We start from the raw sequence: 15,961 nt of genomic DNA, 5'->3' as shown, positions 1-15,961 counted from the left end.
AGAACTGAAGGAGATAGACACACAAAAAACCCTTCAAGAAATCAATAAATCCAGGAGGTGGTTTTTTGAAAAGATCAACAAAATAGACAGAACACTAGCCAGATTAATAAAAAAGAGAGAAGAATCAAATAGATGCAATAAAAAACGATAAAGGAGATATTATCACCGATTCCACAGAAATACAAAGTACCATCAGAGATTACTATAAACAACTCTATGCACATAAACCAGTAAACCTGGATGAAATGGATAAATTCTTGAACATTTACACCCTCCCAAGCCTAAACCAAGACGAAGATTAAACCCTGAACAGACCAATAACAAGGGCTGAAGTTGAGGCAGCAAATAATAGCCTACCAACCAAAAAAAGTCCAGGTACAGATGGGTTCACAGCCGAATTCTACCAGACATACAAAGAGGAGCTGGTACCACTCCTTCTGAAATGATTCCGAACAATCCAAAAAGAGGGAATCCTTCACAAATCATTTTATGAGACCAACATCATCCTGATACCAAAACCAGGTAAAAAACAAGAAAAGAAAATGTCAGGCCAATCTCCATGATGAACATAGATGTAAAAATCTTCAATAAAATACTGGCAAACCGATTGCAACAGCACATAAAAAAGCTTATCCATCATGATCAAGTAGGCTTCATCCCAGGTATGCAAGGCTGGCTCAACATACCCAAGTCTATAAACGTAATTCACCACATAAACAGAACCATAGACAACAATCACATGATCATCTCAATAGATGCAGAGAAGGCCTTTGACAAAATTCAACAGCGCTTTATGCTAAAAACTCTTAATAAACTAGGTATCAGTGGAACATATCTCAAAATAATAAAAGCTATTTATGACAAACCCACAGCCAATATCATACTGAATGGGCAAAAACTGGAAGCATTCCCTTTGAAACCTGGCACTAGACAAGGATGCCCTCTCTCACCACGCCTAATCAATATAGTATTGTAATTTCTAGCCAGAGCAATCAGGAAAGAAAAGGAAATAAAGGGTATTTAATTAGGAAAGGAGAAAGTCAAATTGTCTCTATTTGCAGATGACGTGATTGTATGTTTAGAAGACCCCATCGTCTCAGCTCAAAATATCCTGAAACTTCAGCAACTTCAGCAAAGTCTCAGGATACAAAATCAATGTGCAAAAATCACAAGCGTTCCTATACACCAATAACAGACTTAAAGAGAGCCAAATCAAGAGGTAACTCCCATTCACAATTGCTATGAAGAGAATAAAATACCTAGGATTACAACTAACAAAGGATGTAAAGGACCTCTTCAAGGACAACTACAAACCACTGCTCAACGAAATAAGAGAGGACACAAACAGATGGAAAAACATTCCATGTTCATGGTTAAGAAGAATCGATATTGTGAAAATGGCCACACTGTCCAAAGTAATTTATAGATTCAACGCTATCCCCATTAAGCTACCAATGACCCTCTTCACAGAACTGGAAAAAACCACCTTAAACTTCATATGGAAACAAAAGAGAAACCGCATAGCCAAGTCGATTCTGAGCAAAAAGAACAAAGCTGGAGGCATCAAATCAATGCAAATCAAAACCACATTGAGATGCCATCTCACACCAGTTAGAATGGCAATCATTAAAAAATCTGGAGACAACAGATGCTGGAGAGGATGTGGAGAAATGGGAACACTTTTACACTGTTGGTGGGAGTATAAACTAGTTCAACCATTGTGGAAGACAGTGTGGCAATTCCCCAAGGACCTAGAAATAGAAAGTCCATTTGACCCAGCAATCCCACTACTGGGTATATATCCAAAGGATTATAAATCATTCTATTATAAACACACATGTACATGTATGTTCACTGCAACACTGTTTACAATAACAAAGACCTGGAGCCAACCCAAATGCCCATCAATGATAGACTGGACAGGGAAAATGTGGCACATATACACCATGGAATACTATGCTGCCATAAAAAATGATGAGTTTGTGTCCTTTGTAGGGACATGGATGAATCTGGAAACCATCATTCTCAGCAAACTGACACAAGAACAGAAAATCAAATACCACATGTTCTCACTCATAGGTGGATATTGAACAATGAGAACACATGGACACAGGGAGGGGAGCATCACACACTGGGCTCTGTTGCAGGGGACTAGGCGAGGGACTGTGGGGGGTAGGGAGTTGGGGAGGGATAACATGCGGAGAAATGCCAGATATAGCTGATGGGGATGGAGGCAGCAAACCACATTGCCATGTATGTACCTATGCAACAATCCTGCATGTTCTGCACATGTACCCCAGAACCTGAAGTGCAATAAAATATATTAAAAACAAAACAAAACAAAAACAAACAAACAAAAAAACACTGACTAGGAGAAATTTGCTATTTTGTTTTAGTATGGTTTTGAAAAATCATACCATGTGTGAAATATGAAAATTTATCTATAAATGACATTTTTAGTAGTATTTGTGAAGAAAAAAAGTATGGGGTACTAACAGAATTGCACGTATTACTAGAAAATTACATATGGCACAACAAAAATGTGTGGGGTGGAGGGAGAGGGATAAAATGAGAGAGCGAGCAAGAAAGAACAAGAAAGGATCCCACACATAATGGTTTATCTTGAGTAGGGAAAAGAGCTCTTTGGTCAGAGTATGTAGACCCAAGATGGTTACTATTCTTGGTATGTCTCAGTTGCCTTTTAAGAATCCTAAGTTATGTTTCTGTGAAATCACATGATATAATAGACATGGAAATAACTTTGTACCCAGTGTGTGGCATTTGAATGTCTCTGAAAACTGAAAGCTAATGCTCATTCTATCTGAGAGGCCTGTAACTGCTATACGTTAATGCAAAATAGATTAAAGAGATTTTTCACTTATCTTCATACCTCTTCATGTAGTTCCCTCCAACGAGAATTAAATGTCTCAAGTTCCTCATTGATCAGTTCATCCATGACTCCACCATCTGTTAGGGTCTGTGCCAATATGCGAATCTGATTTGGGTTATCCTCTGAATGTTGCATCAAATTTTCCAGTGACTGAAACACATTTGCAATAATTACTATTTCTCTTCTTTTTCTAAATACATTAACATAAAATGCTCAGTATCTTCTGATTTACATATAATTAAGTCATAAGCAATTTAAAGCAAAATTTAGTTGGGATAAAAACACCAAGGAGCATTTTTGTTTCAAAAAAGAGGATGTCATTCTATATGAATCTTCATGGGATTATGACAGCATTGTGGACTGAGAACTTAAAATGTGATTTACAACTATGTTTTTCCTTGATGTCCCCTAACTCTAAAACCTGAAGAGGTAAAACACTCAATTTCTCAACTTCTCTGATAGCTAGTGGTGTCCAAGGAACGCAATTATGAAAAGGAGTACTCTCTGAATTAGTCAATTTTCCTTTCCTACCTTGTTTTGCACATATATGGCCTGGAGGTAGAATAGTCATCTTTGGACTAGGAGGCAGTGACTATGAGCGTGAGGTCCTTCATGCTCAGAAAGAGAGAGCAGTAAGAGAATGTCTACTTGCCTCATAAAATGGCTGAAACATCATCATTCCTGGGTAACCTCCATTCAGTATTCTTTTTGTGGTGGTAAAAGATCATTTGTGAGCTTAAGCCATTGTCTGATTTTCTGTTACATATATCCCAGTAATACCTATCTCCTATACTACTCAAAATTTGAAGTTGCCTGGCTAGACAGTATGATGAACATGAATCTCACTGCCAAGTGTAGGGATGCTAGAAAACAAGTGATTCAATTTCATCTTACTGCACCCCAAACACTTCTATAAAATAAGTGATGGACATATGTTTTAACAAATTTATTAAATATTATGTTTTCCTTGTTTTAAATAAATTAAAATGTTGTAGTACATATTTCTAATTCTTCCTGGGTATTTTTCTTGAATTTCGAGCAACCTCAATATATTTTCCTCTTAAGTTTTGAGAAAAATGAAAACATAGAGTCTCCTAATAACATTTATATTTTAAAAGTCACTATAACCTGTAAAGTACCTAAAAAGCCATCACATTTTTGAGTAGAACAATGTAATCGTTAACCATTTTCCTTATAATTTATATACCTTATTACTTCTAACAAATCTTAGTTTTGTAAATATTTATAAAATGGATGAAAATAATTTTAATGGATACATTATTTTATATAAAAATTTTTATACATAAATTTAAATTAATTTTATATATACTGTATTATTTCTTAATACAGTATATACCTTGCTAAGTTTTTTTAAAAGTGTACAAAAAGCAACATAACAAAATTAAGGTATCTGTTATAAATATATTGAGTTGCAAGAAACCCTAGAAGTTCTATAGTTTTTCTCTCCTTGACACGTGGTGATCTAGCCTTTTGCCCTCAAAATGTCTTCCTGGATGAGCATCAGCAACATTACCAAAGAACCAATTTTATTTAAAATAGTAAATAGGTAAAGTGTCGCTGTAGAACTTAGTGATATAACAAAAGCAAATTTCCTCTGTAAGAGGTTATTTCAACCTTCTGCAAAATCTTGTGACCTAGAGGTTCTTAGAACAAAGGCTTTATTCAAAGTACCAGTGCTGAGTGCTACACAGTAATTACCCTCTCTTGGGTTGTTTTCTTTGGATTTGTCTTCTATTTGGTACTTGACTTCTTTTAATAATCCATATAAATTATCACCATTTGGTTTAATTTACAACTTACGTCTAGCACCTCAGAGATTTCCTCAGCTCCACCAGGAATGTTTTCAGTGGTTTTAAGTTTCAATTCTACTTCATTTAGCCACTTGTTTGCTTTCTCCAAGTATGACAATAACTCATGCCAACATGCCCAAACTTCCTAGGAAAGAAATACATATCACAGATTAAATATTATAGTAGAAAAGTAAATGTGAATCTTTGCCATTACATTTCTAAAACTTCTGAAAATATAACACTTTATTTTACATTTTTTGTCTTTACCTTGTAGCAGATAATTTAAGATACAGCTAGTCATTTTGATCATCTAATACCTCTATAATTCAGTCATTAAGGAAACATTTTATTACATGAATAATGAATACATTTAAGATAGAGTAATTTACTTTTTAAAATAAAAATAGGCACCAATATTGCAGTCTGTGAAACAGAAAAAATAAAAGCATATATAAAAATGCATATAAATCTAACATCTAACATCCTTACGCATCAACTGTCACCATTATTCTGTGACCTTCTCTAAAATTTACCACATATAAATAATCTGATAGTTAAAACCTAACTGAGTTTAACTATAGCTCTCTTTTCACTAACATTATATCATATAATTTTCTGTATTATTAAGAAGACATTTTTAATGAAAATCTAAGACCTCATTTTGGTGGTTCTTTCTTTAACAATATACATTTATTAGATAGACTATTTTTAGTTTTGTTTGCTATCACAAATTTGTGGTAAACATCATCACAAATATCGACCATTTTTCCACATTATTATTTCCTTGAAGTATATTATTAGAAATATTACTACTAATTCAAAGTCTGATTATTTTTAAATGGCCATTGATATGTATTGTGAAAATGATTTATATACAGAAGTACTCATAAAAAGGCAAAATTTTAAAATTTCTACAAGAAAATATAGAAGAAAATATTTCTGACTTTGGCATACAGAAGAATATCTTAAGTAGGAGATCTTGTAAAAAACTGACCATAAGAAAAAAGAGATCACTGCTTTAAAATTAGGACTTTCTATTCATCAAAAGACACCACGAAGTAATTTAAAAACAGCCTCAAACTTGAAGAAAACAATTGCAGTCTTTGTAACACACAAGCATATGAAAAAATGCCAGCAAGTCAAATGAAAGATGAACAAAAATCCCAACCAATAATGAAAAGAAGACTTGAACCAAAATCTTAAAAATAAATACATATATACAATAGACATAAAGATATGTTCAACCTCATTAGTAATCAAGGACATGTAGGCCAGGATTATAATGAAATACCATGTTGATTGACACAAATGAGAAGTTTGACAATGCCACGTGTGAAAGAAGATATACATCAATGACAATTTGTATTTATTGTTGGTGGGTGTGTATACTGGAATGACCATTTTGGAAAAAAATTTGTTAGTCTCAATAAGGTGAACATTTACATATCCATCAAGACAGCAACTCCACTTTTTGATACATGTATACTCAGAGAAACCGTTTAGCACACATAACAAAGACTGTTACAGCAATTATCATTTCAGCACTTTTTGTAGTAATCAAAAAAAAAAAAGGAAATAATGTCACTGGAAGGAGAACGGATACATACACCATCATATTTAAACAGAGAATACAGATGTGACAATAAAAATCAAAAAGAACAGTAAGAATGAATCTCAGACACAAATATATTGGGTAAAAAGACCAAGCCCTAAAAAATTGTATGATATGGTTTATCATTAATGTAACACTAAAATTAAGTAAAACTTAACAAGGGAATAACAAAGGTGGCTTTCTAGATGGTGATTATATCTATTGTAAGAAACACAAAACGATGTAAGAGAGAATAAGAATATAAAAATGGTCATTTTGTGTTAGCTTTGGAAGTCTAAGTATAATGGTGCAATCATCACCACTTACTACCACCTGCCTCCGCCCCAACAACTACCACCAAAAGTAAAGGCTTGAAAGGAAGCTTTATTTTAGGAGTATCTACAAAATTCATCAAATTTCCCAAAGTTCTCCTTTGTTCACAGCCCTTAAAACAACAGAGAGTATTACATCTCCATCTAATGAAAAGTATCACTCTAACCTGTCTGGCAAGCCTACCAACCTATTATACTTGCTTGGTATCTTATGTATAGTTTATTGCAAAAAGTGAAATTAAGTATTTTGCTTTAAAAGGTGATAGAAATCTTAAATCTGGGTCATTGCATTTCAGCTCCTGCTGGACTACAGGCTGTCTCCATTCTGGGCAAAGAGCCCAGTGGGAAAATATAAATATCTTCTTAAATACCCGAGGGTACCTTACAGCTTTGAAGACAAGGAGATGTGATTGGTAATGTGTCTTATTAACTTTGGTGCAGACTGAGGTAATGAACTACCTTGCTGATTTAACCGTCAGGATGGATGGCCTCTTCTGTCCTCAATGCATCTGAAGGACACAGCTGGAGAGGCTGAATGTACCAGCTTTACAGGTCACCTTTGCAAAATAAAATATAGTCTTGAAGCCCGAATTGGAGCTAAAAGCCACTTAGAATAACTGTTAAGCTTAACAGTTTGGAACTTTAAATTACTTTGAAATCACAGAATTCAAAGTGGCTTTGAAGGAGAATACAAATAAAAAAAGTAAACTTCTGTTCAAAATATTAGATGGAGCTGATGAGGTATCCCCCCTCATATCCTGTTTCAGTTATATCAAAATGCATGTTAAATATAAATGAAATCTTTTAAATTCATAACTGATCTGTAAAACATGTGTATAAAATCTCAGCTGTCAGAAAAAAAAAAAAAAAGAGGGAAGTGAAAGTACGGAGTGGAAAATCAAGCTTATAAAAATACCGGCATATCAGGACAGGGTATATTACATGAAAGCTAGGGCATTTAACACTAACCTGAGATGGAAAATGAGGCATGCCAGGGAGACAGGAAAGAATGAAGCAGTGTGCTACCCATCCTGGAAAGAAGAATATCCCTAGCCACTGGAACATTGTGAATTAGCAAGGAAGCCATTTTGGGGGGATTTTTGGATGAAAAATAAAGATCCACCCATAACAAATTGAAACTTAAGTTTCTATCACATATGAGGGCAGAGCATAAAATCTCTACAATCCTGGTGGCAACAAATAAAAAAACTCAATAGTCCAGAGCAAACAAAAGAAAATAAAAAGTTCCAGTAAAGGCAATTCCTACTATAGACGAGCTTGCAAACCAAAACCAAAACAAACAGAAACCTTATAAGCCACACAGGAAATTCACTTCCATTAGAGTGAGTCATTAGTTGTAACACATGGTAGAATCCGTACCTTATGACATAAAGATAATAGAACAATTTTAGAGAATTGTACAATAAATATGCTTAGCCTCATGGCGTATGTTTCCCATAAAGTTTATTTGCTTGAGATTTGCAACTGAAATTGACACCTAAGAACTAGAAAGGCTTGGGTGCCTACATTTCATTTTGGGAGAACATGTCTTTCTTATTTTCAGAAGCCTTGGTTTAGACAGAGAGGGCTGATGAGGAGGACATTTGAGGGAAGTGAGGAGAAGAGAGTTTGAACAGTTAGGCAATTCTTTCTCACCCTTTTATAGTGATGGGTAAGATAAACTCATCTAGATCATTTTATTTACAGGACCTAAAACAGAACTGCTTACCTACTGGGTGGATATATTCATGAAGGGGTGGGTGTTATGACCAAGAAGGAATCAAAAACACCTCTCAAATTTCTCATTCCTGAAAGGTATACAGTATGGGTACTTCCAGTGCCCCCAGGCTCTGAGTTGAGATGTGGTAGGTAAATGAGACTCCAGGGCATCACTAAATCACTGGTAAAAAATATATAATATTCAAGAGAATTTTGTATAAAGCCATTGACAAGTGGCAGCTTGAAATTCATGTTAAACACTCCGAGGTACCATAAATGCCTAGGAGATCTTTTTTGTGGGGCTCAAGGGTCATATGAATAAGGCGAATCTGGGTCCTCAATAGATCAAATCAAGTCTATAGCGAATAAGCCAGGTCAGTGGTGATAACATATAGAAAAGGGACAACAGGCTAAGCATTACAGATGTGTTTTAACAAAAACTAATAGCAATTTTGGGCAGCCAACAAAAGGACATTCACATGAAGGGTGTACTTTTCCTTCTTCATCCACCCTTATATCAACAGGAGATCAATATCCAGAAACTGGGTGAGAGAAGGAGACTGTGAGACCATTTATTCTCATTCCTGCCTCTGTATAAATTGCTGAAGCAACAGATTAATCTAAACTTGTGGAATATTTGATTAAATTATGATATTTAAATTTAAATTACAGTAAATTTTAATAATTAAGAGAGAATAAAAAGTAATGAGATCAGACAGAAATATTGTTTAAGAAGCCAACTACCAGACAGAAGGTGAACTTTGACAGAGTTGGGTGTAGTTATTGGAAAAATGAGACTGTTTCATGTTTACTACTCATTAAGTTGAAATGTTTCAGTCAAACAGATGGTATATGTTTAAGTTGTTTAACTAAAGGAATAAATAGAATTAATCACACAAAATAAGAAAATCATAAAAAGATTTGTGAAACAGCTCAATAAAATAATGAGAAATAGAATGTTTTTTGAAAAAATATAAACATACATAAATATAGCAAGACAAATATATACACAGATAAAGATGAAAATATTTCTATATTGAAGGATAAATTATACCATGGGCAGCTGAAGAGAAATTTTCAGAATTGGAAGACAGATTGTAGAAAACTATCCAAAATTGAGCAGATAGAGATAAGAATATAGAAAATATTAAAGGGAAACCAATAATTGCAATATGGGAAGGGGATAGTCTTAAGAGTTCTAAGAAACTTTTCCCTTAGAAAGGGATGAAGAGATTAGGAAAAAGAAAATCTTCACGAAGACAATGCAGAACTACTAAATAAATAATTATCTGTTCTAATTAACATACCAGGTCACAAAGTATAAACAAAAGCAAATTCACACATAGACACAGTTGAATGAAACTGTAGAAGACAAAATAGAGTTAAACTGAAGAGCATATACAACAAAGACAAAATTTAGAGGTGCCAGAGAAAATGGTAAAGGAACAATAATTTGACAGCAAATTTCTTAAAAACAAAAAATTTCAGAAGACAAATAATATTTTCAATGTTATTAAAAAACCTGTCCTTACATAATTACCTGCTCAATTACATCATTATCCAATACTCAGGACAAAATAAAGACATTTTCTATATACAAAATCTGAACACATTTGCTACTCACACTAAAGAAAAGCACAAAAAAGAAACTGAACACAGAAGCAAAGGAAAGAACAGAAAGCAAAACCAGTCACAAAAATTGGGAAAATAGCATTGGTAAATCTAAATAAATAGTATATGAAATAGATAAAACAATAACAGCAGCAGCAATTGTATGGGCTAATTTGGGGGGAAAAAGGAGAAAATGAAATACCAGCCAACAATAATATGGAAGATGTAAGAGGAAGGTTTAGAGTTAAACCATGCTAATGTTTCCACCATATTATTGTTAGAGAGGTATATAGAAATATTTATGGTAAGATAAAGTACATATTCCAAACCAGTAGAAAAGGAAGAAAATTGAACAAAATAATTTGGTAACTTCAGTACGAATAGGGTCTGTTAGAAATGTCATTATAGATGAGAAGGAAATGGGAAAATAGTCCAATAATTGGTCTTGAAAATTTTGTTATTGATATGAAAATTTAAAAATCCCTTTGGAAAATGTACTCCAGTATAAATTTCTGATGAATCACAGAATATCATTTAAATGAACAACATGAATAATAGGGAACAATGATGCTTATTTAAGGACATTAAGAACCTAAGAAAATAATAAGTGTTTTATTTAAATATTATCAGAAAGCATTTCCTGATAATGCTTCCTGATAATATTTAAAAAAGTCCCTCCCTATTGTAACATGTTAGTGAATTACTGTGGCTTTCTTGAGGCATGTACAGTGCTATCTCATCCTGTCCCTTCCCATTCATTGTTATGTTTTATATAGCGCTCACATAACACTGATACATGAATTACGTCTTTATATCCTCAGAAACTATAATATTTTCTGACCTATAGAAGGCACTTGTCAAGAGTCTGAGAAGTAAACTGAATTTAAAACACAAAAGAATAAGGATGAGTAAAGAAGAACTTAAAACTGATAATGGAGAAACTCAAAGATCACATTTTATAATTAGAAAATAATAATACTGTATAGGGAATATATGGGGTTCTTTAGCTACAAATACATTTAAAAATGTTTTTAAAGGTATACTTTATTATTGATCTGAATTGTACCTGTCTTTAAGTATCAAACCCTCAACATATGAAGTATGCTAAACAATAATGTTTTTCAAAAGTAAAGAGGTACCTCAACACTTTATTAACTATATTCACAAAAACAACTCAGTCTGTGTGAGGGAAGGGGGCTTAATTTAAAGTCCAATTCATGTGCATTGTCTGGCGTCATCAGCATTTGTAGTGGATAAAGTTTTGTGCCCCTTGGCACAGTATTTTCCTAAGAAAGGTCATAGCTTATTTTTGATGCAATTACACTGCAATCATTTGAGACACCTATATTCTTTATCTATATTCAGATAAGCATAATCTAGATAGTAAGGCATCCATAAAAGTTAAAGCAGAACTTGTGATAATAAATAAACATAAAGTAAAACATCAAAAAATACAGAGCTAGTTAGGAATACGTGGCTAACAAAGAATTCTACAGGGCACAGCAATTACTAAAGATAATTATAGTAAAAATATACTTCTCTACAGAATACTTTTCCCCTATGATACCTAAATAAGTTTATATACATACAAATATAGGAAAAAATAAAAATCATTGTCTAAATATCAGGGGAAAATGTATTTATAGGATTTTGTGACCTAATAGTAATAGTAATAAGAATTAGAAGCACAGCTACTCACATATACTGAGTACTAGGCTAAGTACTTTCAACAGAATAGCACATTTAATTTACTCAACAACCTATGAATTATGTATTATTTGTATATCCGTTTTACAGATTGAAAACAGGTTTATACAAGTTAAGCAAATGACCCAAATCATACAATTTATAAGTGCCTGAATGAGGATTTGAAGCCTAAGCAGTTTTACACTAGAATCCATGTTCTTAACCACTATGCCTCACGTATGACCATGTACTAACATATAATTGATAAAGACCAAGAAAAGTAACTGACTTCCAAAGTCTTGCACTTCCCATTCAGCCTAGTGCAGAGCCATTGGTAGTTGGTGGTTAGAGTTTCAAGTTCCTTTTTTAAGGCCTCTTGTGCTGCAGGTGGAGCTTGAGCTATGACACTATTTACAGACTCAGTAAGGAGTTTCACTTTTGCTTCTTTCTGTTGGGCCTCTTCTTTAGCACTCTGAAAGATAAAGAATGCTCTCTTAATAGCACGAAAATAACTTTACACCCAAACTGCATTTCTATGTATCATATAATTACTTCCTCACGACATCCCAGTTAGAATGAGATTTACAAAATTAAATCTAATATGAATTCCAATCTCTTCCATAAATGTAAGGTTAGTTGTAATTGGAAACTTAAAGAAATAAATTATTAACATAATATAACAGATCTTTAACAAGAAGAGATTGAAAAAGTAGTCTGCATGTGGGTATGGATTTGTGGTCAAATATATACACATCAATATAAATACAATAGTTTGGAAAAGGCAAGAAACGAATACTTCAATATTAATGAGGTTAAAAAATATTTGGCAGTCTAGAATGGAAATCACTTATAAATTACTCAGATGGATGAATAATACTGAAACCATCACAAATATGATTATATGAATCAAAGGATGCTTAACATAGAAAGGTCCCCTTAATGCTACATTTAGGAACATATCGTGATGAAAGAAAGAAATTTTTGTTTAAGAATTGAAAATATAGGAGATAAAGAGAAACCAGGATATCAGAAGCCAGCCTGACACCCAGCTATGCCTTGGCCTTCTCCAGTGGAAAAGAAACTGTTTCACATAATTTCAACATTGGAAAAAGCCACTTTGTTACCATAACATATCAAGACCACAACAAGATCATTCCATAATCATGTCTGAATCCAGACAAAAACATCAGCATTGTCCAAACCACAAAATGCCAGGCATTCCCCTATCCTGATTTAATAGAAATGAATGCTGTTTCTTTATCAGTTATGACTTTAGCGTCATTCTGGTCTTCTCTTCTTCTGGACAATGTACGATACCCATAGAGTTATCCCCACTCACTAAGGACACTCAATCCAAAGTAAAGCTTTTAAGCCCTCCCTTAAATCCCCTAATACAAGCACAAATCCTATAACTTTGTTTCATCCTCACATACCCCCTGGCCTCCATGTTGTGTATTCTTCCTCATTGCAAAAAGGAATGAACCCAACTTGTTCACCTCCAAGGGAGTTGGTGGTGATTGATCTTTGGTTGGAAGGCATTTACACTCCTTAACTTCAAATGTGTACATATATTTTAGAAACACAAATACATACATACTGTATCTTTAGTCTGTGTTCCACCAAGGGTCAAACATGACATTAGCTTTCAGGCATAAGTAGTTTATAAACACTTATAAACTACTACTGCCAAGTGAAATAAATTCTGGTAGCAAAACGGGGAATTGAGACAAGAGAGGGAAGAGAAATCCATATGTTCATACTTATTAATCCCAGCAAACACTGTTACTGACTGGCGTTTAACCCTGTTAGAAAGCCCTGAGAAATATATGCCTGTGGATTATCGCATTCAGGGGTGAAGGCATTGGGGTATTATTTCTATATCATCTTCCATAATTGTTGAAGGCTGTGGGAGAAATGTTAATTTCCCGGTACTTGCAGCCTGCTACACAGGTGCAAAAGTAGGATTCAGTGGCCACAAAAAGCTCAGGTTCTATCACGCAGAAGTTGAGCCTGCATACAATGCAGTGGTGAAGGTAATGGCTTATGCACAGGATATGGACAAGGTCAACTAGAAAATGCCTTTGTATGTGTCAACATAATCACCCTAGTCCTTTGGATTTAGTCCCACAATTCCTTAAAAGTATGGATTATGTCCGAAAATGCAAATTGTTTTGCCTATAGAATGTTTGACTTCCATGGTGTATATGTACCACATTTTCTTTATCCAGTTCATGTCCTTTGCAGGGACATGGATGAAACTGGAAACCATCATTCTCAACAAACTGACACAAGAACAGAAAACCAAACACCACATGTTCTCACTCATAAGTGGGTGTTGAACAATGAGAACCCATAGACACAGGGAGGGGAATATCACACACCCAAGCCTGTCGGGGGTTGGGGGACTAGGGGATGGATAGCAGGGGGTGGGAGGATGGGGGGATTAGCATTAGGAGAAATACCTAATGTAGATGATGGGGTGATGGTTGCAGCAAACCACCATGGCATGTGTATACCTATGTAACAAACCCGCACGTTCTGCACTTGTACCCTAGAACTTAAATAAAAATAAAAATTAAAAAAAGAATGTTTGCTTTGCTGATTTTAATTTAATTGATTGAAATCTTTAGTTCAATATTCTAAATAAATCAGCTTTTTGGCATCACTGAGTATAGATACAATTTGTATATCTTGACTGTGGTAATTACAGTATAATCAACAAGAATGATAACCATTCACTTAGTATGTGCTACTATGTTCTGTGCCAGCCATGTCATAAGTGCTACATCATTAGATCTTTAACCCAACCTTCTCAGATGTGTTTTGTTATCTCTATATTGGACATCAGAAAACTGAGGTTCAGAGAGTTTAAGGAAATCATCCTCAGAGTTACATCCTTTCTTTCTCATAGTTTCTGTTAAGTTGGTCTCAAATCCTCCATAAGCTGAGGAAGGAACATGTTGTAGTGGATCTAATAAATGAAATTACAAGTTATACTCCTCATTATAAATAACTCAAGCAACTATCTAAAAATGTAGAATGAGGAACACTTCTTTCCGTGGTTTTTAGGCTTCATATATTCTTGTTTAATGAGAGGCTCAGATATTGGGAAAGGTTCAGAGAAGAAACAGCAAAATTTATTAACCCAGGTACATAAGAGGAAATGAGATGATGATGAATTTCTCTACTAGGAGAAAAGGTAGAAAGCGAAATGACTGGCATAATTTCGACACAAATCCTCATAAAAATGGTGGCTCTTGTTTTATTTCTTTCCATGAATCTAGCTATGATATGCTCTGACATCTTTCATTGCCAGTATATCACACAAGTGCTTCTTAAAGTGAGCATCCTTGGCATCACTCTGGAACTTGTTCCTTGGCATCAACTGAAACTTGCTAAAAATGAAAAACTTCAGGTCTTACCCCAGGCTCACTGAGTCAGAAACTCTGGGGTCAGGGCTCTGTGTATTAAACAAGTCTTCCAGGTAATTCTGATGTCCAGGTGCAGGATTCACTGCTGTAGTGATTGTACAAATTTATTTGTGTATTTACTATTCTAACTTTTAATGTAAGTTCTGGTAATCACTAGTACTAGAGTTATAGTAGTGTAAAAATAAAAAATAAATAAAAAGGAAAACAGTTAATAAATTTCCAGAGTGTTTTTCAAAGGATTTTAGTATAAAGTTTTACCATATAGTCACTGCAGAGCTCCATAAAAGTTTTAAAGTAAGAGGTTGTTTATCAAACACTTCTCTGGGTTCTTTTATGTCAACAAAAAGTTTTCTTTTCAGGGGAAAAATAAGTTATCAAAACAACAGGTTCATTTTCAAGTAAAATATAGGAAATAACATAAACAGAAGGAGGTCTCTTTTTTCTTTGAGTAAATCAGGGAGACATGTCAAAGTAGGTCTGTTAGCAAATTTATCTTTATTTTCAGGAGATACTATCAAATGAGGACAGGTAGAAGTCTGGATGAGGTACTGCTGCTAACCTCCAGGTAGTGAAGTTGACCTACAGAGATTGCCTTGAGAGTTAGGCTGAAAAAGGAAATCTTCCTGTCAACTCCCTCAGTGTTTGTTGCCAGGGGCTTCCTGAGTTTACCTCTTTTTACTCTCACCCCTAAACTAATTTTGTAACTAGACCAATTATTTAAACATGTCAATCAATGTAGACAAATTTGTTGGATCACTCATTTCAAGGATGGCTTTCAAATTTTAAAAATTTGAGAATCAAAACAGCATGGTACTGGTACCAAAACAGAGATATAGACCAATGGAACAGAACAGAGGTCTCGGAGGCAACACAACATATCTACAACCATC

At 34.2% G+C, this 15,961-nt stretch overlaps 1 protein-coding gene across 7 annotated transcripts in view; it reads right to left on the bottom strand.

Moving 5' to 3' along the window:
• Positions 1–15,961, bottom strand: part of DMD (dystrophin) — a 2,133,401-nt gene that overhangs the window by 1,367,543 nt on the left and 749,897 nt on the right. For all 7 annotated transcript variants that reach the window (XM_017548497.2, XM_037745683.1, XM_037745686.1 and 4 more), the window contains exons 27-29: positions 11,930–12,112; positions 4,712–4,846; positions 2,891–3,040 (exon numbers count right to left, since the gene is read on the bottom strand). In XM_017548497.2, coding sequence (XP_017403986.1) covers positions 2,891–3,040; positions 4,712–4,846; positions 11,930–12,112 — 468 coding nt within the window. The remainder of the gene's footprint in view (positions 1–2,890; positions 3,041–4,711; positions 4,847–11,929; positions 12,113–15,961) is intronic.

This window comes from Cebus imitator, unplaced genomic scaffold, assembly GCF_001604975.1.
Source record: "Cebus imitator isolate Cc_AM_T3 unplaced genomic scaffold, Cebus_imitator-1.0 Scaffold208, whole genome shotgun sequence".
NCBI lineage: Eukaryota > Metazoa > Chordata > Mammalia > Primates > Cebidae > Cebus > Cebus imitator.
This window is presented reverse-complemented; position numbering and strand designations above follow the sequence as displayed.